Consider the following 23,490-nt stretch of genomic DNA (forward strand, 5'->3'; position numbering starts at 1 on the left):
GGGAGGACCCGGAACTGAAAGGCGGTACCGTCGAACACGAAGCGAAGCCATTTCTGGTCTGAATCGCAGATTGGTACGTGGAGGTATGCATCTTTCAGATCTAGGGTGACTCCCCACCAGCCTGGCTGAAGGACAGATAACACCGCCCGCAGCGTCTCCATCCGGAAACGTGGGGCCTTGATGTAGGCATTCAGGGGCTTCAAGTTGAGGATTGGGCGCCACTCCCCGGATTTCTTTGTGGTAAGGAAGAACGTGGAGTAATGGCCTGTACGGAAGGCCCTGGGGAGAGGTCTGATGGCTCTCTTTGTTGGGAGAGCTTCGATCTCCCCACCAAGGCCTCCCTCTGTAAGGGATCCAGCGGTGACGGGGTGACTCGACCCCCCCGGAACCGGGGAGGACGGGAGGTGAACTCGACCTGGTAGCCTAGAGACACTGTCTCTAGGACCCATCGGTCTGAGGTCACCCCCGCCAAGCCCTGGCAAATGCCAGGAGACGACCACCCACTGGGAGCGGGCGGTCGGGTCCCGGAAGGGAGTCAGAACCGGCGTCCCCGACCGCGTCCGCCATAGGCGGACGGGTCGTTACGACCGGCACCGTCACTCTTGCCTCGCCCTCCCTTGCGACTGCGATTGCGGTTGTGATTCCGCCTGCCGCCTCTTGCACCTCGCACGGGGCCAGAGGGGGCATGGGTGGCTGGCGGAAATAACGGTTGCAAGAGGGAAGGATACTGCTGCTGCTGCTGCTGAAATTGCTGAGCAACCAGCTGCTGCTGCTGGGGCACCTGGATATAGGTCGGGTTGGCTGTCTGACCTTTGGACCGAAACCGCTTGGGCGCTGATGTGGCCGATGCCTTTGGTTGGCTGGCCTCCTTAGCCGCCTTCCGTCTGGTACGTTCATCTTCGGCCAGCCTGGGAAAGGCCCCGCCGAATAGATCAGTACCAAACGGAGCAGACCTCAACTCTCTTTTATCCGAGAAGTTGAGCGCCTGGGCGACCAAGGCTCGGCGGGCCAGGACAGACCGAGTTGAAATCCGAGCGAAATGCTCTGCCGAAAGATGATTGAGGTCAGCCAGCACATGGACCGCCCTCAGTGTCGCCTCAGGAGACAAGGACCTTTCCTTGTCCAGCAAGCTCCGTGCTAGATGAGCGCTGACGAGCTGTTGGACATTGGAAATGCGGAGCCCGTCTCTGGCGAGAGACTCCAGGGACCGTAGCTCCTCATCCCGGGCTTTATCCCAGGGAGGCACCTTGTGGGGCGCCTTTGGTCCAGTCTGCCTGGGGGCTCCCTCAACTCATGAGGGGAGGGAGCTCTCCGGGCGACACTTGGTCCCCTTATCCCGCTCCATCTGGCGATAGGCCGCCTCCGGACAGAGGGGGTTTCTAAGAACGCCACATCCTCTGTAACGTGGGGGAACGCCCGTGCCAGCCACGGGCGGCGGTCTACTTCACCCTTATCCTGTACGGCCGTGGTGAGTGCCTTGATGTCACGTGATAAGGGGATGAAGGGCATTGACTTGGGGGGCTTAGCTGGCTTTGCCGCATATCCTAAGTCGGAAGCCAGTTGCGGAGGCGTCTCGAACTCCAGTCGCATCTTAGCGTCCGATAGGACGGCTGCGAAAAAGGGAGCCGAGACCTTAGGAGTAAGGAGCCTCTCCCGCAACTGGTCCTCCTCGGAGCCTTGAGTCGGTGCTGGGAATGAATAAGGGTCCCCCCAGCCTCGACACTGATCATAACTCCACTGGTACCGTCCAGGTGGAGCCGGGTCGGACTGAGGAACCCCTCCCCACCGAGATCGCTCCTGATTGGGGCCACGCTCTGGACCGAGGCGGCCCGACCGCTCTGCGGTCGAATGTAAGGAGAAACCTTGAGTTTCTGCAGCGAACGTCGAGCCAGCTAAGCTCGGGGGAAGGTGTGGAATCTGAGCCTGTGAGCCTGACGGAAGGAAGGACTGGGTCATACTCACTGGCGGAGGAAACGACGAGGGGCCTGGGACCAAACGCGAGAGAGAGTAGGACCGACCCTGTTGGTCGGCCACGGTGAACGTGTCTGGCCAAAGTGCTTGACTCTGCAAGGATATACCGACCGAAGAGGGTTGTTGGGAAGCTCCGAGGGAGACCGAGAAGGGCGCTGAATGACTGACGGGGTCGCGATGAACCCCAACGGGGATATCAGAGCCCTCTCTGTCAGCCCTGGGGGGAGTCGAAAAATCCCGAAAAGACTCTACCTCCGTCTGACTCTGAGAGCCATCTGAAAGCTCATCATAGCTAGCCTCTATGCTAATCGCATCGGACTGCGGATCCGGACCCGTTGAAGGCAAACCTGGACCCACTGGTCGGGTTACCGCCGAGGGCACCTGACCGGGATCTTTGAGTAGGACTGGCGGAAATACGCCAAACAGTCAGATGGAGGTTGTTGATCACCCCCATCTGAACCTGCTGGCGTGGCGGAACGGACAGAAGATCCCCACGGCGAGGAACAATGAGTTGGTTCATGCGGTCTAACGCCGACGGGTCCGAAAGTGATGAGATGAGTGTTGACAGTGCCTCAGCCTGAGATGCCGAGCATTGACTGCTCTGGGATCTCGGATGCTCAACCATCGAGGGAGCAGCTAGGGCAGAGGAGGATCCGAAACACGCTCTGGCCAGGGGCCGAGCGTAAGGGATCCGAGCGGTTGACCGGTGGACCATGGCTGCCGCCGGGGTCGCTCTACCGTCCTGGACGGACGGAGGCCTTCCGACGGTCGAGCCGTGGAACCATTGAGGTCGACCGCACACGGGGAGGACGCCTGAGCAGCGCCTACGCCCGGGGCACTCAACCCGACCGCAACTGGTGCCGTCGAGGAGTGGCCGCTCGGGCGCGAGCCAGCCCATTGCTCAGGGGATGCCGGGGCCGCATACCCACCTACGGCACTCGACCCGGACGCCGTAGCGCTCAGGGAGCCGCCGTGAGGGTACGAGCCTCCTAACATAAGGGCGGGCGGAGCCAAAAGGCAGGGACTGCCCGACCGAGGGACAGATAGAGAGATTGACTCTCTCATACCTGGTCTCCTGGAGCTTGAGGACCCAGGGGACGGTGGACAAACTCCCTGGCTGGCGGGGGCTAGGGACACTTTCTTCGCAGGGCCAGACGACTCCTGCGAAGAAGAACGGCGTTTGCGGTTCCTGTCCCTAAGCCCCTCCACCTTACGTTGGTGAGACTTCTGTAGTTTCACCTTATGGGCCAGGGACCTAGCCCAGGCCTCCTTGGACCAGTCACGGCCAACGGTGCACGGTCGGTCCGGTGAGCACGACCTACAAAGCAGGCATGCCTCATGCGCATCGTCTTTCCCAAGGAATGCCTTGCACGCAACACACTGCCGAGGTTTGCTTCTGGTCCCCAACGCCTTGGAGGGAATACTCTCTTTAGACATTTTGATAACTACCTGTAATGGAGAAAGGGTAAGAAAAACATGTAAACTCCCTCTCGTCTCCGAAGGGACTGGAGGGAGGGACCCCCGGCGTAAGAGGAGGGGATAAGGAAGAGTGGCAACCTGTAAGGGCCACAGACTCCCCAAGGGAGAACCCCTCCTCTACCGCCAGAGAACCCAAAACATGAAAAAGCGCACGGGATCCAAAAAAGTGAACACGAGATCCCCTACTACTGAGAGGTGCGCATGGGAACAGTTTTGACATAGGCCCCCGCACTATTAAGCGAAAAACCGCGAATTTTAAGCTTACCACATGTGCGAGGGAAAAATGAATCAAAACACCGACTACGAAAGCCAAAGTAGCCGGGACAGAAGGGAGATCGCCAAGAAAAAATCCCGGCGACCTCCCAGTGGAATTACCAGGGGAGCCGAGTGAAAACCTATGAATATTTTACTTGGGCGGTCTCACTTCGGCCACAGAGACTACGAGAAACTAGCAAAAAAAAACATCACAAATGGAAAAAAAATCTTGCTAAAGTTACAGAAAATATCACCGAAGTGATTACTGATACTTGCGTAACCGTTACTCGGGATGAGCCTCACGCTGCTTACGAAATTTCTCAACAGAAATTGGAGCCTTTTCGAAACACGTCCTTGTTGGTCGCAAGAAACGAATTGGTGAGGGCGATATCTCGTTAGTGTTGGGCGACACCAACACCTGGGCGTTGTCATCCCCGTTCTTCCGGGGTGCCAAAACCTTTTCTGTGGTACAGGGGTTTCTTGTGGTCCCAAACTTCGTTTTGTGCATAGATCAGGTCGTGGGAGGTAAGTAGAGGGTGCGCAGTGTATAACAGGAGAGCAACCAAGGGGGTGACACTAAATTCACGGTTGTTCTATTAGCAACGCAAAATCTATGAAAAATTCAGCTGGTTTACTAGCTAGAAAGTGAGGCCAGTTATCGATCCGTTACAGCTCGTTATGAATAATTCATGTTCGACCCTTGGATCATGTTAATTGAGTTTGGCAAATAACAACGTTGTTAGTTTTGCGAACTTTGCCTGTTCAATGGGAGTATAGCGCGCCCCCAATACACAGGCGAAAACGATCCAGTTTAATGAAATGGCGGACGGGTATTCCCATCAGGCACCAGTGATATGTTTTTTCAAAGAAAGTCTACTAATTTGATATGAAATGACATTTTGCAATAGCAAAGTCAAAATTAGGACTTGCTGTCAATAATATGAAGGAAATATGTGACAGAGGCAAGGTGGGAAATACAAGTAGTATTTAAGTTATAATAACCTTTGATACCCGACCTGACCTTCCATCATGGCGCCTTATTCGTCTTTATGTATTTCTATTATGCTCTCAAGTAAAATAAAATACCAATCTGCTCTGAGCAGACAATGTTACTTGGCTCCCAGCATGAATTATTGATTTTATACGGAAGTAAAGAAAAGCACAGTGTATGTGCATGATGTGCAAGCATACTCCAAATATTTACGGTAAATCTGAATAGTGGTCACCTGTTAACATAGGGCCCCCTATCATGTGTTCGGGAAATCACATGGCAACATTTTAAGATTTCAGGCTTGTTTACTAGTTAATTGCCATTTGTACTCTTTATTATTTATCTTTGTTAATTAACATATATTTTAAATGCTGATAAATCGTGGTTGGCTACCAATGATATCTGTTAAATTCAATGTTTTATGAATATAATTCTACCACGCAGAGGGGGTCACGCAGCAGAATTTCACATCACCTGACTTAGCTACATTTCGAAGCTCTGCTCTTCAAATTCATGTAAATTTCAAAGTGTATACATTTAATATATTTAATATGATACTAATTTTTTGTTATAACCAACTGGTACACGAAATATACTAGCTTATTACCTATACAGAAAGGTGATTATCAGCCTTCACTCAGCAAATTGACATGCCCGGCATATGCAGCCATTCTCCGTCTGGATAACATGACTGTCGCCCTCAATACGTCTGGGCGCAAATTTAAATAACAATACGCTATTTACATATCAATGCGGCCTCATGCTAATTAAAGCTGCCCCATCCAGGAGTTCATCTATGGAGCAACCGAGCACTTGTAATTGGGCTGGCAACGTTTGTTTTCAAAATAAATGGCGGCGGTGCAAATATCGAAATCGCATTATTTGGAAATAAAATCGAATTGTAGGAGAATTATAAAGCCATGTCAAAACGTAAGATTTGTTAAATAGCTAAATATTATTGTTATGTAAGACTTACTGTTTCTTGACCTTGTGGCGCGGCGAACTTGGGTCGGTTGCTAGATTTGCGAGCTAGCTCTTGAGGTTTCGAGAATCACGGGATCAAAATTCGGAAACCTTTTCCAACGTAGATCTGACATGTCATTGAATGATCATTCAACTGTGTTGATACTTTGACTTTGACTTTGACTGGATACTGGCCAACGTTCCCTGCGGGAATCACACGGTCAGGAAAGGTGTGCGCTTGATGTTATGCTTATAGTCTTGCTTGTAGATGTGGCTTGCTATGGCTGCTTTGAAGGTGTTTGGTTCTTGTAGCTTAGCTATTGAGTCTGGAATAGAATTCCAGTCTCTGATTGTTCTGGGTAGGTAAGAGTTCTTGTAGCAGTCTTTCGTGGCTGCTAGTGTTGCGAAGGCTTGTGAGTTAGTATGCCGTGGCGCACGTGGGGGCGGGCTGAAGGAGTTTTCCGACAGGTAGGGATAGGTGACCAGTGATGGCTTTTTGAAGTATGGTCAGTCTTCTACACTTCCTTCTGGACTGTAGCGACTCCCAATCTAGCTGTCGAAGTAGCTCAGTCATGCAACCCTGTGATTTTGACTTGTAATCCCCACTTACAAAGCGGGCCGCTCTCCTTTGAACCATTTCAAGCTTGTTGTTAAGGGGTACTACACCCTGTCCAATTTTGTGCCTATTTTGCATTTTTCTCAAAATTATAGCACATTGGTGACAAGTAAGATATGTATATTATAGGGGCAAGGACTACAACTACTGTACTGAAAATTCAGCAACTCAAAGCAAGTAGTTATTGATTTATTGATCAAATATTGTTTTTCCCTCATTTTTGACTGTAACTCCACAACTGTTGTCTGTACTGAAATAAAATTTCCAGTCCAGTAGTTGTAATCCTTGACCCTATAATATACATAGCTTACTTGTCCGCAATGCGATGTAATTTTTGATTTTGAGAAAAATGCAAAAATGGGCACAAAATTGGGCAGGGGTGTAGTACCCCCTTAAGCACTTGTGTATACGGATCCCATGTAGAGGATGAATATTCCACCAAAGGTCGGACCAGTGTCTTATAGGCCGACTCTTTCACATGTTGGGGACATGAATATAGGTTTCTACGTATAAAGCCCAAGGTGCGGTTTGCGGATGCTGTTATGTTATCGATGTGTTTATTCCAAGTGAGTTTATCAGTGATTGTTACGCCTTGAGATATGGGTGGCTATTTGTTGTCTGCAAGATAGAATTACCCAGTGTGTAGTCAAAATGGAACACAGATCTTTTATGTGTGAGTCTCATTATAAAACACTTATCTGGATTGAAATGCATTTGCCAGTCCTTTTCCCATTTTATGAGTGTGTTCATCTGCATCAAACTGATTTTGTATTTCACGATATAACACACAGTCGTCTGCAAAGAGACGGACTGTGGAATCTATGTTGTCAGGGAGATCATTTATGTATACAAGGAACAGTAGCGGTCCAAGCACCGTGCCCTGAGGGACGCCCGAAGCAACGTTGGTCCATGTCGAGTGTTCACCACCGACTACGACCCTCTAGACTACGACCCTCTGGACACGATGCTTGATAGAGATAGAGCGTGGAACTTTAACTACTTCAGTCACTCAATCGTCGCCAATTTTCAAACGTATTAACTATTATAACAATTCATTGAGTCTCAGTTTGTGCATGTTAAATGTTGTGAAGTTTAATGGCATTTTTTTGTTGGACTGATTGAATCATGACAATACATGTCTCATGAGTATGACTTCTTCTTCTTTTGGTTAAGTCGGTAATTAAGGTGCACAATGTGCATATCACACCAACTGACTAGTGACATGTATCATGTATATAAATGTATCATGACATGTACAGGGGTGAAATTAAGTGGGAGACGGGAGCCGTTTGGCCTAGTACAAGGAACTTATACGATGTTCTCATTCACAAACTGATACTATCTGTCCATCGTATAAGACTGTCCCCGTACGGCAATGTGGTGAAGGAATATTACACAGTCAAGAATAGGCTCCATCATTTTTTTGTTCTGATCCCTCCCAGTCTCCCAAAACATCAAAACATCAAAAGCGTTGCACATTTACTTACTTAAGACTGTCCTTTTCCATATACCGCAGACAAAGTAGGGCCAAACTACCTAGAAATGGTCAAATTTTAGCAAGAAATATCTCTGTGTAATCCTATGTAAGTCCCATATCACATCGTTATCGGCGATCGTGATTTTTTTTTTCTGAAGTTTGGCTGGTACCCACTAGCGTCATGCACGTGACATGACACAGCTAAAATAATCGACCGGAAATCGGGGATCATGAAGACGTCAACAAATTTCAAAACACAGAAAGCAGTAAACTTAATGGCGAGCGGTCCGAATTTTGAGCCATACAAGTTTACGAGGTGAACTACGTTTGGCCCCAGAAACTCTGAAATGGCCCCTGGTTCCATCTCAATTTTAGTTGACCAGTCCAGGGGACACTTTTCTCACAAAACTGGCCCCCTGGATAGTGAACCAAAAATGTCAAATTACAAGCAAATAGATTAATAGTGCTTAAATTAAAGTTATTTTTTTATTACTTCCGTGGTCCGGGTATGCGCTAGTGAATTGCGATCGCGTATAAGTGTCAAGGTTGCCTACTACATGTACATGTACGCGCCGCGCCGACGACCTCGACCAATGGGTCAACCGGCTTGTTGTCAAGTCAGTTGATCAGCCAATCAGCGTGATTGTTTATTTCTTCTGTGTGTACGCTCGTCTACGCTTGGCGCACAGCTCGGACCACGGAAGTAATATTAAAGAATTAACTTTAACTCATCCAGCACATCTTTATTTTTATTGGCCCCCTTGGTAATTGGAAAAGGCCCCTGGTTCTTCCAAATCTTGGTGAACCAGGGGCCACTATTTTTTGCCAAAGTGGCCCGTGGTTCAAGCTCTCTTATTTTCACCCTTGATCATGTATCATTGCCATTGTGTAATGTGGGGGTGGCCGGTGGTGTTGTTCGAGCATATTCTCTAATGCAAATCTTTGATCCGTGAGCAAATTCGTTGCTACTAATGCTAGTGTTTCTCGAGTAAGGGTGGTGGTACCGAAATTTATAATAATTTTGATCATGAATTCATACAAGCTATCGACCAGTGGATCTTTTGCGACCCCTAAGGCTAAGCAGAGCTTCACAGTAGAATAAATGTGCTTGGTAGACTGTCGGATTATCTGAGCTGTGCATGTACATGTGCGCTGAAATAACCCTCCGATTCGGTCATCGTATCACTGACCATAGGCCCCTACATGAATGCTATACTCTGGTGGAGTATTTCTGTGCAGTGCGCACGGTTGCAGGGAATCCACTGTGAGTGTCGGATTTTCTGCACATGTGCACTGAAAATCTAGGGTAGGCCAAGTTAATTCATAATAATTCAAGAAAGGATTATAACGTGTAAAGTCCGACAATGGATTCCCTGCAACCGTGCGCAGAGATACTACACCATTGCCCATCGCTATATACGGAGGGGAGTTTCTGTGCACATGCGGCAAAAGTCCGGCAGTGGATTCCCTTCATATGTGCGCAGAAATACTCGGTCGCATGTCATGAGGTGGTCCATTTTGTGTTTACATCATGGTCAAAATGGTCAAAAAATTTTTTTTTTTAATACATGGTCTTGTTTTTTGAGGTGAGCACTGAGCACCCAAAAAAGGTGGTGCTGTCACATTTTGCTCAATCATTTTGTCTTCTTATTCCTATATTTTTACTAAAACCCATCATGTACTACCTGTAATGGTTTTGGTCTTATTTTGAGGAGATATTATTATTTTAAATTCTAATGAATTAATAACAAACACAATTATTGAACAAATGTATTTAATTACAACAGCTTAATTAAGTTCCTTAGTCAGGGGTGGTGCCGTTCAAGGCATTAGCCATAGGGTTGTCTTTAGGGTGTCCAAAATGGTCAAAAATACCTTATTCTACAAAATCAGGGTGTCCACTTCCTATTCACTCCATTATAAAAATCAGAATTTTAGGGTGTCCAAATTGAAAACAGGGCGTCCAAATGACACCTGGACACCCCTCTGGCTACTGCCTTGGTGCCGGTAGAGGAGGAGCTCTGTGCAAATCCAATGAGAAGTTGATACACTTTGGTGCCTAGTAAATTTAAAAGTAAAAAGCGTACAATCAGTCGAAGTCTCGGCATCACCCAATAATGAGGGTCGATTGTTCCATGAAATGCGACAGGCGAGACTGCTATGCACTTACATGTACTGGATTTTTATACGGTCCATCGCAAAGACGCACAATGCTCTGTCGTGTATACGTGAAGGCACGCAACACTGGCGGGATTGTAAGACATGGCACGATGAAACAATCGGCCCTCATGAATATAATTATAAAATGCAAGAATTCACAGCATACAATGCATGGGGACTTTAACTGCTTGTATGCAGCCTGTTATCTCTTTCGTCCATGGTTACATGTATTTCAGTTGATCATTTTTATTTGCAGTTTGGCAACACCCTTATGTGAACCTTTTCAAGCACTTGAATGTGTCAGAATGGAAGAAGTCTACCAAGGAAGGAGATGTAGTCACTATCATGGTAAGATTGATGCAGTGGCATAGCGTGAGTCACCCTAAGGGGCAGGGGGGGGCACTGGAATGTGAATGTGTCAGAATGGAAGAAGTCTACCAAGGAAGGAGATGTAATCACTATATGGTAAGATTGATGCAGTGGCATAACATGAGTCACCCTAAGGGGCAGGGGGGGGGGCACTTGAATATGTCAGAATGGAAGAAGTCTACCAAGGAAGGAGATACATGTAGTCACTATCATGGTAAGATTGATACAGTGGCATAGCGTGAGTTATCCTAGGGGCAGCCCTCGAATTAAGGATCTGAAGGGGCACAGCAACTTTTTTAGGGCAAGTTGAAAATTGCCTTGGATTTTCACTGAAAAGGCAAGGCAGCACAGCAGTTTGTAATATTTCAAGAGGGCATCATGGCAACTATTGAAAATTTGAGAAGGGCACCAAGGCAATTTCTCAAAAGTGAAGAAAACACACACAAACATATAGATAGATTTTATAATGAAGGGGCAGGGCTGGAGGCACCGATGGCAACTTCATTAGAGGGCACGGCAAGTGACTGCAGGCCTTGGGTAAAGGACATATTTTGAGGGCATTACGGCAGTATAAAGAGAGACACCTTATCCCAGTGTCGAGGAGCTTAAAACTACCTTTTGCCAGCATTTTGGCACTTGTGCCAACTCTTTCCATCTATGCTGGATTTTCTCCAATTGGGTACTTACATCTTGTCCCATTTTGGATGCTCCTACCTACACTACTCTATTTTTGTTTCATCTTTCAACCTGTTTTCTACCTTCTCTACCTTAAAACTTCCTTTCGCAACACAGCTGGTTAGGAAAGGTGAGCCAATTTAGTTGGCTTGGTAGTTTGTTTTTTTGTCTGGTGTTGTTTTTGGATTGGAGCTTTCGTTCTAAGTTTCGTAGAGGATGGGAGTTCTTATTCCACATACTAGGGTAAAGGCGCTGAATTCCAGTACTGATGGGCACATAACCCATATCACACTGGCGGTACAGGACACAGATCCCCAGTGTGAAGGTGACGGCGCAAATTAAATCCGGACTGTGGACTAAAAGGTTGTCCACAGACGGACAACATCATCCATTTCCTTTTGTCGGGTAAAAGCTAGTGTGGGTGCCAGCTTGTGTTGTGACTTTTACTTTTTCTCTTCATCTTTCTTTCTTGCTGTCCCAATCATAGTGTTTTGTGTAGGATGTGGATTCTCAGGGGGCGCTGAGACCCCCTGTCAGTATAACAGCAAGAGCTGACTTCAAGAACTCCTCTCTTCCAACTCGGAGCTCATCCAGCCTCTACCATGTTATCTCGCCAGTGTGGTATGAGTAGGCAGAAGGAAGGGACACTTATGTAGGGTGAACCTTCTGTAACCCAGCTATGGGTAAATAGCGAATACTAGCTATGGTTTAAATAGTCGTCAATGGTCAACAGCATTGATGTATATGTGTTGCGCCGGAGGAATCAACCGTATGGTCAGCGACAAAACACAATTACACAAAGCTCACATCTGGCATCCAGGGAGATGGTTTGTGTCAAGAGGAGGCTAGTACTGTAAGAACTCAGGAATGGCCCTCTACTGTTGGTACGGAAGGACCTGGCCACCCACCGTACTATTTGGCCTTGAATGTAAGCATGAGAGCACAAAGTCAAAAGAAAGCGAGGGTATCGGAAGGTGCGACCCGCAGGCGGAAGATCGTCAATGGCTACTGGGGAAGAGAGAGATGCTGCTCAGAGTACACCTGGTGGTGAGGACAGATCAGGATTAAAGCCTGCTACAGGAAGTCCTGTTCTTGACGGTCCCAGGAAGGAAAGGAACAGCACCCCTTTAAGGAAGCCGATAAATATTGCTACATGGAATGTACGCAGTATGTCAGGAGGAAAGATTGAAGTTGTGGAGAAGGAGATGGTTGCAAACAATATTAAGATCCTAGGAGTAACAGAGTTGTGGTGGCTTGGGCAAGGGAGGTTCACTACAGATGATGGAAGTATGTTCATCTATTCTGGAAAAAGATACTGGAAGGAAGCGAGGAGGTGTGGGTTTCATAATAGAAAGAGCCACAGCCAAGTGTGTTTTGGGATATAATCCAATAAATGAAAGAGTGATGACTGTAAGACTGCAAGGACATCCTTTAAATATATCTATCATACAAGTGTATGCACCAACATCAGATGCATCAGAGAGCGAGATGACCGACTTCTATGAGATGGTACAAGGAGTTATGGATAGTATACCTAGAAGAGACTTACTCATCGTACTGGGGGATTGGAATGCTAAGATTGGCAAAATGAAGGAGAAAACTGGGTGTATAGGCCAATATGGACTTGGGATCAGAAATGAGCGTGGAGACAGACTGGAGGAATTTTGTGAAGCTAATAACCTAGTCATTGGGAACACTTTATTTCAGCATCATCCACGGAGACTGTGGACTTGGATGAGCCCAGGAGATAGAACAAGAAACCAGATCGATTACATCATGGTCAGGAAGAGGTGGAGAACATCACTCCAAAATATCAGGACATGACCAGGCGCTGACTGTGGTAGTGACCATCAGCTACTTGTAGCCAAAGTGAAACTAAAACTGAAAGCTAAGAGAGACAATGCACCACCTACCAGGTATGATGTTGACAACATTCCCACTCAATATTCAGTAGATGTGAAGAACAGGTTTGATGAGTTACTGAAAGTTAATGAAAAGAAGTACATCCCTAGAAAGATGAAACGGAAACAGCCGTGGATCTCTCAGCAGACCTTAAACCTAGCTGATGACAGGAAGAGAGCAAAGGCAGATGGAGGAAAGGAAGAATGGGCACGCTTAAACAAAGAGGTCTCCAAAAGTGTTAAGGAGGACAAAAGAAACTACATCGTAAGGAAGTGTGTAGAAATGGAAAGATGTAAGGGTGACTCAAAAATAGCTTTTGGTATTGCCAAAGAACTTACTAAGAAGTGGACCCCCAGGATGGATGTTATAAATGATGAGAAAGGTAACACTCTTACCGAAAGTGTAGACATCAAAAGGCGATGGGTTCAGTATAGTTCCCAGCTGTTTGAGGCACAAGATGACAAGGTGTATGTACAGTGGGAAGCGAGTGAGGAAGAACCTCCACCATTGAGATCTGAAGTTGAGCTTGCCATGGAACAAATGAAAAATGCTAAATCACCTGGCATTGATAATGTAGCTTCTGAGTTGTGGAAGGCAACTGGGAAAGAAGGGATAGACCTAATGTGGCGTCTATGTGGTATCATCTGGAAAAAGAAGAAATGGCCGAGAGACTGGTGCAGGGCAGTATTTATTCCACTGCCAAAGAAGGGAAATTTGAAAGAGTGTGCCAATCACCGGACCATCAGCCTGATTTGTCATGCAAGTAAAGTGCTTCTGAAGATCATCATCAGCAGAATGAAGAACAAAATGGAGCAAGAAATATCTGATGAGCAGGCAGGATTTCGTGAAGGAAGGGGTACTAGGGACCAAATTGTCAATATCAGGAATGTGATTGAGAAATGCAGAGAGCATAGACTTCCTCTTTACATGTGCTTCATAGATTACAGTAAAGCTTTTGACTGTGTTAGCCACCCTCAGATGTGGGAAACTATGAAAAGATGGGTTTCCCAAGTCATCTTGTGGATCTGATCAGCTGCTTATATGAAGACCAAGAATCGGCAGTCAGAACAAGTAGTGGGGACACAGATTGGTTCAAGATTGGAAGAGGCTTACGACAGGGCTGTGTGCTATCACCAAACCTATAACATCTACTCTGAAGACATAATGAGAACAGCTTTGGAGGGGTTTGAAGGTGGAGTGAAGTTTGGCGGTACAAGAATTACTAACCTGAGGTATGCCGATGATACCACTCTTATTTGTAGCAGCAGAGTAGAGCTGATTGATCTTTTGAAGCGCATCAAAGAGGCCAGCGAAGAAAAACACCTTCTCCTGAACACAAAGAAGACAAAAATAATGGTTGTAGACAGAGAAGCGGAAAAGTGATGAGTTAAGTGATAGATGGACAGCAGATTGAGGAGGTGAAGCAATTTGAATATCTGGGTTCAATGATTAACAACAGTGGTGACAGCACAACTGAAATTAAGAGAAGACTGGCTATTGCAAGGACAACTGTGCAGGGCATGTCAAGCATATGGAAAAGCAGAGGCCTATCCATTGACCTCAAGGTACGCCTACGCCGTGCAACTGTGTTTTCCATTGCCACTTATGGATCGCGAGTCTTGGGCTATGACCAAGAATGATAGGAAAAGAGTAGATGCTTTTGAGATGTGGTGTTACAGGAGGCTTCTCACGAGTGACATGGAAATACAGGAGAACAAATTCCTGGATCCTCGACAAGATTGGTACAAGTCTAACCATTAGAAGCGGCATAATGGAGAGAAAGCAGAAGTACTTTGGCCATATTGTCAGGAAACATGGAAAAAAAAAAAAACAGATTTTGCAAGGGGCTATGGAAGGCAAGCGAGGAAGAGGGCGTCCACCAACATCTTGGACTAATGGCGTGAAGCTGGTTTCTAACCAAGGAATGCAAGGTGCAACACACTTGGCATCAGATCGAGTGAGATGGCGTACTCTTGTGAAGACCACAGCAGCGCTACACAGCGCCACCTGACACAGAGAGAGATTACGGCAGTGGGGATGGGCAGTGGGCACCCACGGCAAAATGCCATGGGTGCCATGGGTTAATTCGAGGGCTGCCTAGGGGGCAGGGGGGACTTGAATATGTCAGAATATTACGTGTCACATAAATTTCTCTTTTACTTTTTTATGTTTAATGTTGTTCTTTCAACTCCTTTGCATGTGTGCATGTTTTAATTCAAGGGCAAAGGGACAGTAGGGGGCCTACAGGAAACATATGGTACCCACCTGAAATTTGTTACTTTTGGACCGGACCAGATGATTTTTCACCCTTATTGTGATTATCAGTTAATACCCCGGTTATTGCATGTGTGCACATTATTAAATTAGCAAAGCAGTTGTGACATTTTTAATTCAATTGCAGTAGGTCTAATTGCTGTGCCAAGTTATTACATGTTACTTATTTGTTCTTCCCTGTCAGGACAAATCCTTGAAGTGCACTGTTTATCGTATCACGGGTTCGATTCCAGCTAGTAACTACCTACAGCTACCCAAGACTTCATCTCAATCCCTTGGACTCACTGGAAGATATCTCTACATACTGCTCAAACCAATTCCAGGTAAATCAGCAGCCAATTTGGCAGATATTACATAATTAAATAATATGGGACAGGATCAAGAGGAATGAGTATGATGTCCCTAATATTGTTTTTGAGATATTGGCAAAAACAGTGTTCAAATTCTTCTGTTTTATACTGTTTTCAGCTATTAAAAAATTGCTCATAACTCGGATTAAACCAGATGTCCAATTTTAATGGGGTTTACATCATAATGTAGCATTCGTAAATTGCCAGAAAATGATGTAAACAATTTATATTGCAGACATCTGACTCATTCTTCCTGATAATGTCACACATTCTATATGGACAAATGTGACTAGTGCAGTTCAACAATTACATACCTGCCAACTGTCCCTATTTTTACTGGAACAAAAAAGCGTAAAAGAAAGCGATTTTACCATGTGTCCCTATATTTGCAAATATATGACAATGGAGGCCGTCAGCGTGGACGTCATATGTCGCCATCTTGTGGGTACACGCTGTGATTGTTGTTTGTGAGCAGCAAAATCACCGCGTTGATGCGCGATAACAGCTGCGTGGCAAGCTGCGCCATGCGCGTAGTGTCTGACGCATGAACACACAGATCATTTGTACCCACAAGATGGCGAAAGGCTGACGGCCTCTATAGTAATGTATAGGAAATTCAGGAATGTCCCTATTTTTCTCCCATTTGTCCCTATTTGTGAGGTTTTAGGGTTGGCAGGTATGCAATTAAGCACATCCAAGTTTAACTTATGTCAGCAATCAGTGGCATAGTCAAATGAGTTTCATTACAACATGTAGAGCGAGTTAAATTGTTTTTGACATACTTGTTGCAGGTGCATATTTTGTGGTTCATCTTGATGTTGCCACTCAGGATGGTCTTGTGGTGAGAATCTCTTTCTCTAACTTGTTCAAAGAGTTCAAGTCAACATCAACATGGTTGCAGTTTCCGTTTGTTTGTCAACCGTCCAAAGGGACAGTCGAAGGCATCACTACAAAAACAGCCAGGAAAGGTAAGGGGTTTGAGGCAAGGGCTTAGGCAACTAGCTGTGTTTTACACGCCCACATTTTTAAATGCACACCCAGTTTTTGCCCACATGGCATACTTAGTACACAAATCTTAAATTTACACACCCAAGTTTTTGAATTTACACACCCAAACCTTCAAATCCTGCCTAAGACCCTGGTTTGAGGTAACAGGCGGGAATGGTACAAGTAAGGGGCTGAGGTAACAGCCAGGAAAGGTTAAGGGTGTTGAGGTAACAGCCATGAATGATAAGGGAGTGAGGTAACAGGCATGAAAGGTATTAGGGGGTTGGGAAACAGCCACAAATGGTAAGGATCGGAGGTAACAGGCATGAAAGATATTAGGGGGTTGGGAAACAGCCACAAATGGTAAGGAGCTGAGGTAACAGGCATGAAAGATATTAGGGGGTTGGGAAACAGCCACAAATGGTAAGGAGCTGAGGTAACAGGCATGAAAGATATTAGGGGGTTGGGAAACAGCCACAAATGGTAAGGAGCTGAGGTAAAAGGCATGAAAGGGGTTGGGAAACAGCCACAAATGGTAAGGAGCTGAGGTAACAGGCATGAAAGAAGTTGGGAAACAGTGAGGGGTTGAGGTAATAGCCAGGAGAGACATACCTGCCAACTACTCTGATTCTTGAGGAGTTATTCAGATATAACCCAAGTTTTCTGATTTCTCCAAAGAAAAAAAAAATCTGCCCAAAAGTAATAAATCTGGAAAATCTACCCGATTGCAACCAGCACCCAACTTAAGAAAAAAGAAAATTGGTGGTGTGCTTCAGTAAAATTGGCCTCCTTCTCAGAGGTCATTACAAATGAATTATAATACGTAGCTTTTGCTTTATTGTTTGTGATCTTTACCCAGTAGAGGATGTTGTACATTGCATGACAATTTTAATCTCATTTGTTAAGGTGCACGATTCAGTTGTTAACATGCGTGTAATTACGGTGAATTACCACTACGTACAAGGTTACTTTTAATTTATTGCGTTGACTGTATTTTCAATATTAGACATACACATTTCTGGCAGTGAAAGTATATTCATTGGCATACCTAATAGTGAACTCAACTCTTCATAACCAAAAATAGATATACGCAGGTCTGGTTTTAGGCCCTTGATACATGTACATACATTGCTGGTAATGTAAGTTGGCTGGGTCAATGTAATTACATATATGCCATGGAAATTCCAAACACAACAAAGGGTGATTTTCTAATAAGGTGATAGCTGTTCCACTGTAAATTAATGAGCACCTACCATATTTCGTCAAATAGTCGCCCCCCTCAAATAAACGCCCCCCACCACTTTTTTCAACCAAGATGTATCAAAAATGCCGATATTTCCATGCTATCTTGTGTAGTAAGCGTACCAAGTTCCCCACATGGTCGATAATAGCGTCAATAATTGGCGAAAATCTGGATCAGAAACCCGGAAGTGAGCCAGAAGTCAGTGTTTCTAGTTCATAGTTTGTCATTTTAGCGTGTGTTTTTAGTTTACCTAATGATTTTAACGGAAATTATCGTTCTAAAATTGACCTTGAATAACGCCCCCCCTTGGGAAAATGTAACGCCTTGGGCGTTTATTTGACTAAATACAGTATTTATTTTTCAAAGGACTATATATATTAATATGCTGTATTGATAATAAAACCATATTTGCAATCCATTTCAGACACTCAAGGTCCAGCTCCTGCTACTACCAGATGGACGCTCCTCCTCCTGGACTTCCAGTATATTCTCTCCATGTATTTAAATCGCAAGTATGCCTATCTGAAGAGTGTGCGTCTTTGTGCCAACCTGTTCATCAAGAATCTCTTCACTACTGATATACAGTATGAACCAGGGATAACAGTGCAGCAAGCAAGGGAAACAGGGTTGATAGCGAAGGGTGTGTCTCCATTGCCAAGGGATATGAATTTTCCGGTGCCAAAGGGACACATTTGGCATGATCACTATGATTATATCAGGTCAGTATTGGCTCTTTCTCTACTACAACACCTCAAATATTCAAGGCGGCAGGATCATATCTGCATAATTATAGAGGGCCAGGGGATTCACTCTATCATTATAAAAATTATTTGAAGAAATATAAGAGCCCTTGGAGTAAATATTGTGTAGTATAATGATTGACAGACACAATTTCAATCAATGACAAAAATTAATTTTTGTAATCGATCAAAAAACAAACATTCTATATCAATTTTGAATTTAGCCTGAATCCGTTAATATGCCACCTCTCGCCCTTTTTTAGGCCAAGGCTGTTCTTACTATGCAGCGAACCATTGTTGAAGCTATTTCATATAAACTCCAGAAAAAGAATAAGGCCATAATTTATATTGTTTAAATATCTTTTGCTGATTTCAAATGAGAATGTCACTAAGTCGTAAATTTTAAGGTCAAATTCCAAAAATCAAAACAAGACATTGCGATGCAGATATTTTCCGACTTATGCAATTTCATCATCATATCAGTGTCTGCATGATTTGTTTGAGGCCTTCTATAAATATTCATGCTATTTATTATGTAAAACGGCCATTTCATCTTAACAAAATGTGTTATTTTTATGTAAACAAATGGCTAAACACAGCATTATGAGATTCATGTTTTATATTAAGTCAAGTTAGCTCAATCGTTAAGGCGTTCGACGGTTCGACTACATTGTATGGTGCGAGAGGTTGCGGGTTCGAACCCTGGCGGTGCCTTGTATGCTCTCGTGAAAATTTGAGTTAGCTTGAAATTCCCTGGACAAGGAACTTACTGCTAATTGTCTTGTTGTAACCCGTACGAAACTCGGGGAGCTGATCCTGGTTGCGATGGTTATTTATGGAATGTCAAGGGTGTGCGCTCTTGTAGCAGCAAAGTCCCTGGTTTGTTGTTAAATGGTTTATGGAATGATGTGGGGCCGTAGTGGTCAGCGACAACCTGTAAAGTGTGCTGAGGCTTGTGGATCAACGTCTAGGCGTTGTGCCTGTGCATAGCGCACTATAAATCACTGCGCTTTAAAAATTTTTTTTTTTTATTAAACTTGTCTCCATCCAACTGCCTCTGTGGCCTAGCTGTAAAGACCTGGATTCACAAACAACAAAGTAACGAATCGCTGGTTTGAGTCCCATTGACGCTGCAGAAACTATATTTCTTAGCTTTTCATAATGCATGATTGCATTCCGAAATGAGCCACTTGACGGTAAATCATATATAAGTACCCTTAACATCCCCACACACATTTCACTTTACATGACTTATATTTTTCGTCTTTTGTTGTATTTGTTTACAGATTTCCTTCGGCAGCATCAAGAGTGCCTTTTGACTCTATCCAGTCAAACCAAGATATAACATCTTTGAATAGAACAAGTCAATCGTTAGGGAAGATTAGTCCTCAAAAAGCTTCCCCAAAGCAAGTACATGTAAGTATACATACAGGGCCTAGATTTCAATGAAAATCACAGAATTGATTCTCGTAAGATTCGGTTGCAAGAATCGACTTCTATCGTTGTATCATACAGTAAGTGCAGTGACTGATGGATTTTGATTCTCGCAAACCAAGATGAAATCTAGGCCCTGACTTACCTGTATCCTTCATTGTTTCAATTGTCACTCATCAGATATTTGTATTGTAAGTGTATATCGTTGTTGGGCAGGAAAAACCTCATGTGTCATTGGCCCCTGAACATGTTTACAGCCAAACCTCCTTATAACCTTTCATTTCATTTCATTTTATTTAGCACTCAATATACATCAAAAATTTCAAACAAAAAGAAAATACAATATTGCACATTATGGATAAAATACTTTAAAATCTACTGTACATGTATGTAATTCAGGGTACCAGAATAAACTATTGCACGAGGTGACAAGGGAATAAATACCAATGAGTACCAAGGATAGCCCAAAAAGCCTTCCGAAGAAAGCTTAATTCCATTGGGGTCCTTGTTGGCAGTTTTGTTTAAACATGTTCAGGGGCCACACGCACATATACTTAGATCAGCTCGTAATTGGCGGGAATTGTTAGGCTTTTATCACTACGCCGAAAAGTAGAGCTACGTTAAGAGTGATATTGTTGACCTGTCTGGTCTCTATTGTGTGTTTTAATTAAGTAGACAAAGTACCGTATAGGACTTGAATTATTAATTTGTGATACTTGTGGCGGAATATAAGAAAATCCTTAAAATAAAATATATTGATATTAATCCGCAACGCTATAAGGCCTGTCAATTACGAGTTGATCAAAGTATAGGGGTTTTTTTCCTGCCCAACGTCGATATATGACCAGTGCCAAGGCATTCATTCTTTTAGGAGGAAATGTCTGATTCTGATTAAATGCTGGACTCATGTTAACCCTCTCCACACGGGTGTCGACTGCAGACGACAAGTTTCAAATTTTCTTAAAATTTTTTTTGTTTAATCTGTACATTCTCATGACTAAATTTGAAACAGCATGAAAAATGCATTACTATGAGTACAAATGTGTACATCCATATCAAAACGATGCACTTGTCGGCTGCTACATGTGTCTCATTTCACATAATAGTGAGGAATAAAAACCAGACTGATCTTTGAAGTGGAGGTCACTTCAAATCATCCCAAGTCATGTGGTTTAGGAATACAGAGAACATTCCTTATACAATTTGACTTGGGGATGATTTAAAGTGACCTACACTTGATATGAGTCTGGTATTTATTTCTAGCTATTATGTGAAATGAGACACATGTACATGTAGCAGCCGACAAGTGCATCGTTTTGATATGGATGTACACAAATAAGTCTGGTATTGGTTCAGTGGTTCTTGAGATAGCTCTTGATAGTTTGAATAGCTTGAGAAAATATTTTTATGGTAAAGCTTATGGCCAGCACGCAGAGCATTAAAGTATCCTAAACAGCCCCCTAATTAACTCTATGCAGTCAAATCCAGCAACAAGAATGACCCCACAACAATATAGTTACGGCTATGGTTTTCTTTGGTTCTAAAACATAATTTCTTTTTTCTTTCTTTCAATATCTTTTAGGTTAGCAAAGCTGTCAACAGTAGAGTGTCCTTGATAAACAAGTTAACAACACCAAAGAAGGTATTAAGTTTATTGCTTTTTTTTTTATATACAGCCAAATAAAGTTATTAATTACAATTAGATGTGAAAGAATGCCAATACCTTCTCCATATGGCAGCAATAGGATTGTATTGCTTAGCCCAGTGCATGTATACTGCAATAATTCATCGTGCAGTGATGGCTTGTTGTTTTTCATCATATTGTTTTTAGTACATCATTGTGAAATGACGTTTGAAGTGTACTCCATGCAAGGGTGAAAATAAGTGGGAGATGGGAGCCGTTTAGCCCCCAGAAACCCTGAAATGGCCCCTGGTCCCATCTAAATTTAAGCTGACCAGGGGACACTTTTCTTCAGAAACTGGCCCCTGGTCACTATACCCAATTCCATAGCCATTAATGCATGATGAACTTATCCAGAACAAATATTGGCCCCTTGTTGATTAGAAGTGGCTCCTGGTTCTGTGTTGAATGAAGTGAACCAGGGGCCATTTTGTGTAAAAAGGAGCCCCTGGTTCATCATTTCTTATTTTCACCCTTGACTCCCATGTTATAATGTCACTGTTTGTGAGGTTGTATTCTTACTTGGGGCGTGTAAGGTCATCAGCTGAAACATAACATTGTAATATTCAATCATTTTAAGATCAAGATTTCACCACCATTGCAAGAAAGAATTCTTCTCATAGTTTTATTTTTGACATTATTCATGGCTAAATGTTGGCCCAAACAAGCTACATGTGACATTGGCTTGTGCTTTGTGTCAGTACACATGGGGCAAGTATGGGGAAAATAGTTAAGTCTGAAATATTTGTCTGTCGCAAACCAGTATTTCCTAAGTGCAAAACTATAGTAAATGCAGTGAAGTGGCAGGGCTCAATTTACTTTGAAAAATGTGCGTAGCAATTTTTTAGCGAAAACATTATTTAGGTGATGTTCTTATAATATTAGCATATGTTTACATTTAAAAAAATTGCTATACAAGCTGAAATTTGTGTAGCAGGTTGTCCAAGTTAAATCAAACCCTGTGGGAAATCTATTTGCATAGCAAACCTGAAGTTTATATATCTCATCATAACCATAAAGTGTATCCTTTGTGTAAGATATTCATGAGTTAGACTAGTGTAAAAACTCCATTGAGGAATTAAGCAACTTACGTAATACAGCTGTATAATCCTTCAATCTAGGATTTTTTATATCTGTGCTAGGCTAATTGGTGCAGTTTTACACAAAGGATAAACTTGCTATTGCAAACTTGCTATCCTCTCCATGCTATCTGGAATGCACGTTATGAACTGACATGGGGCTCATCTGATCAACCTCATCTCAAGCTTAAGTGTTTTGCCATTCATTTGCCTCTTGCATTTTTTGCCTTATTATGCATAGGCCTATGTTTTTTGTTTTAATTTGTTGTCTTGCGTGCAGCCCTGCACCGTATCCGGGTCAGCTCTGCTGACCCTAGTACATGTCCTGAGCATTTGTATACAATCTTTGTTGTTTTGCTAGCTTGTATGTATTTTGCTTGCTGTATTAATAAAGATTGATTGAACAACACCATGATTATTAATACCATTATATGCTGCTATCATTACAGAGTGTGCGTAAGAAACCATCAGTAGTGAGTCGGCTTCCTGAAGTAGGTCTACAAGGTAGTACAGGTGATGTGTCCATAATGAAAGGAACGCAAGGAGAAGTACATGTGTTTGCTAATCCTGATGATGATGTAACTCTGCATAGACACCAGGGCCCTGGTTTGGTAAGCTTAGCATGAGATTGAGGATTACAAATACTGTCAAAGTGGTCACTTTTGCACAAGTTCATTTTCATTGTTTGCCGATATTGAACTACGATAGTTTTTAATTTTGTGATTTTGAGTTTTCTGATATATGTGAAACAATCTGGTCCATGGAGGCATGCATATGAGTCATTTTTGAAAATTTAGGCTATCATATACTGAAAAGGGAGAACCCACAAAGTTTTGTGATGTCT

The 23,490-nt window shown here is 43.8% G+C and overlaps 1 protein-coding gene across 1 annotated transcript in view; it reads left to right on the forward strand.

The window, feature by feature from the left end:
• The first annotated feature begins 5,532 nt into the window (after positions 1–5,532).
• LOC140163497 (WD repeat-containing protein 90-like) overlaps positions 5,533–23,490 on the forward strand; it is an 89,631-nt gene continuing 71,673 nt past the window's right edge. Inside the window, exons 1-8 of the mRNA XM_072186810.1 lie at positions 5,533–5,626; positions 10,169–10,260; positions 15,317–15,455; positions 16,274–16,450; positions 18,137–18,431; positions 19,739–19,868; positions 21,469–21,528; positions 23,096–23,257. Of these exons, the coding sequence (XP_072042911.1) occupies positions 5,617–5,626; positions 10,169–10,260; positions 15,317–15,455; positions 16,274–16,450; positions 18,137–18,431; positions 19,739–19,868; positions 21,469–21,528; positions 23,096–23,257 (1,065 nt within the window). The 5' untranslated portion in view covers positions 5,533–5,616. The remainder of the gene's footprint in view (positions 5,627–10,168; positions 10,261–15,316; positions 15,456–16,273; positions 16,451–18,136; positions 18,432–19,738; positions 19,869–21,468; positions 21,529–23,095; positions 23,258–23,490) is intronic.

This window comes from Amphiura filiformis, chromosome 11 (assembly GCF_039555335.1).
Source record: "Amphiura filiformis chromosome 11, Afil_fr2py, whole genome shotgun sequence".
NCBI classification, from domain to species: domain Eukaryota; kingdom Metazoa; phylum Echinodermata; class Ophiuroidea; order Amphilepidida; family Amphiuridae; genus Amphiura; species Amphiura filiformis.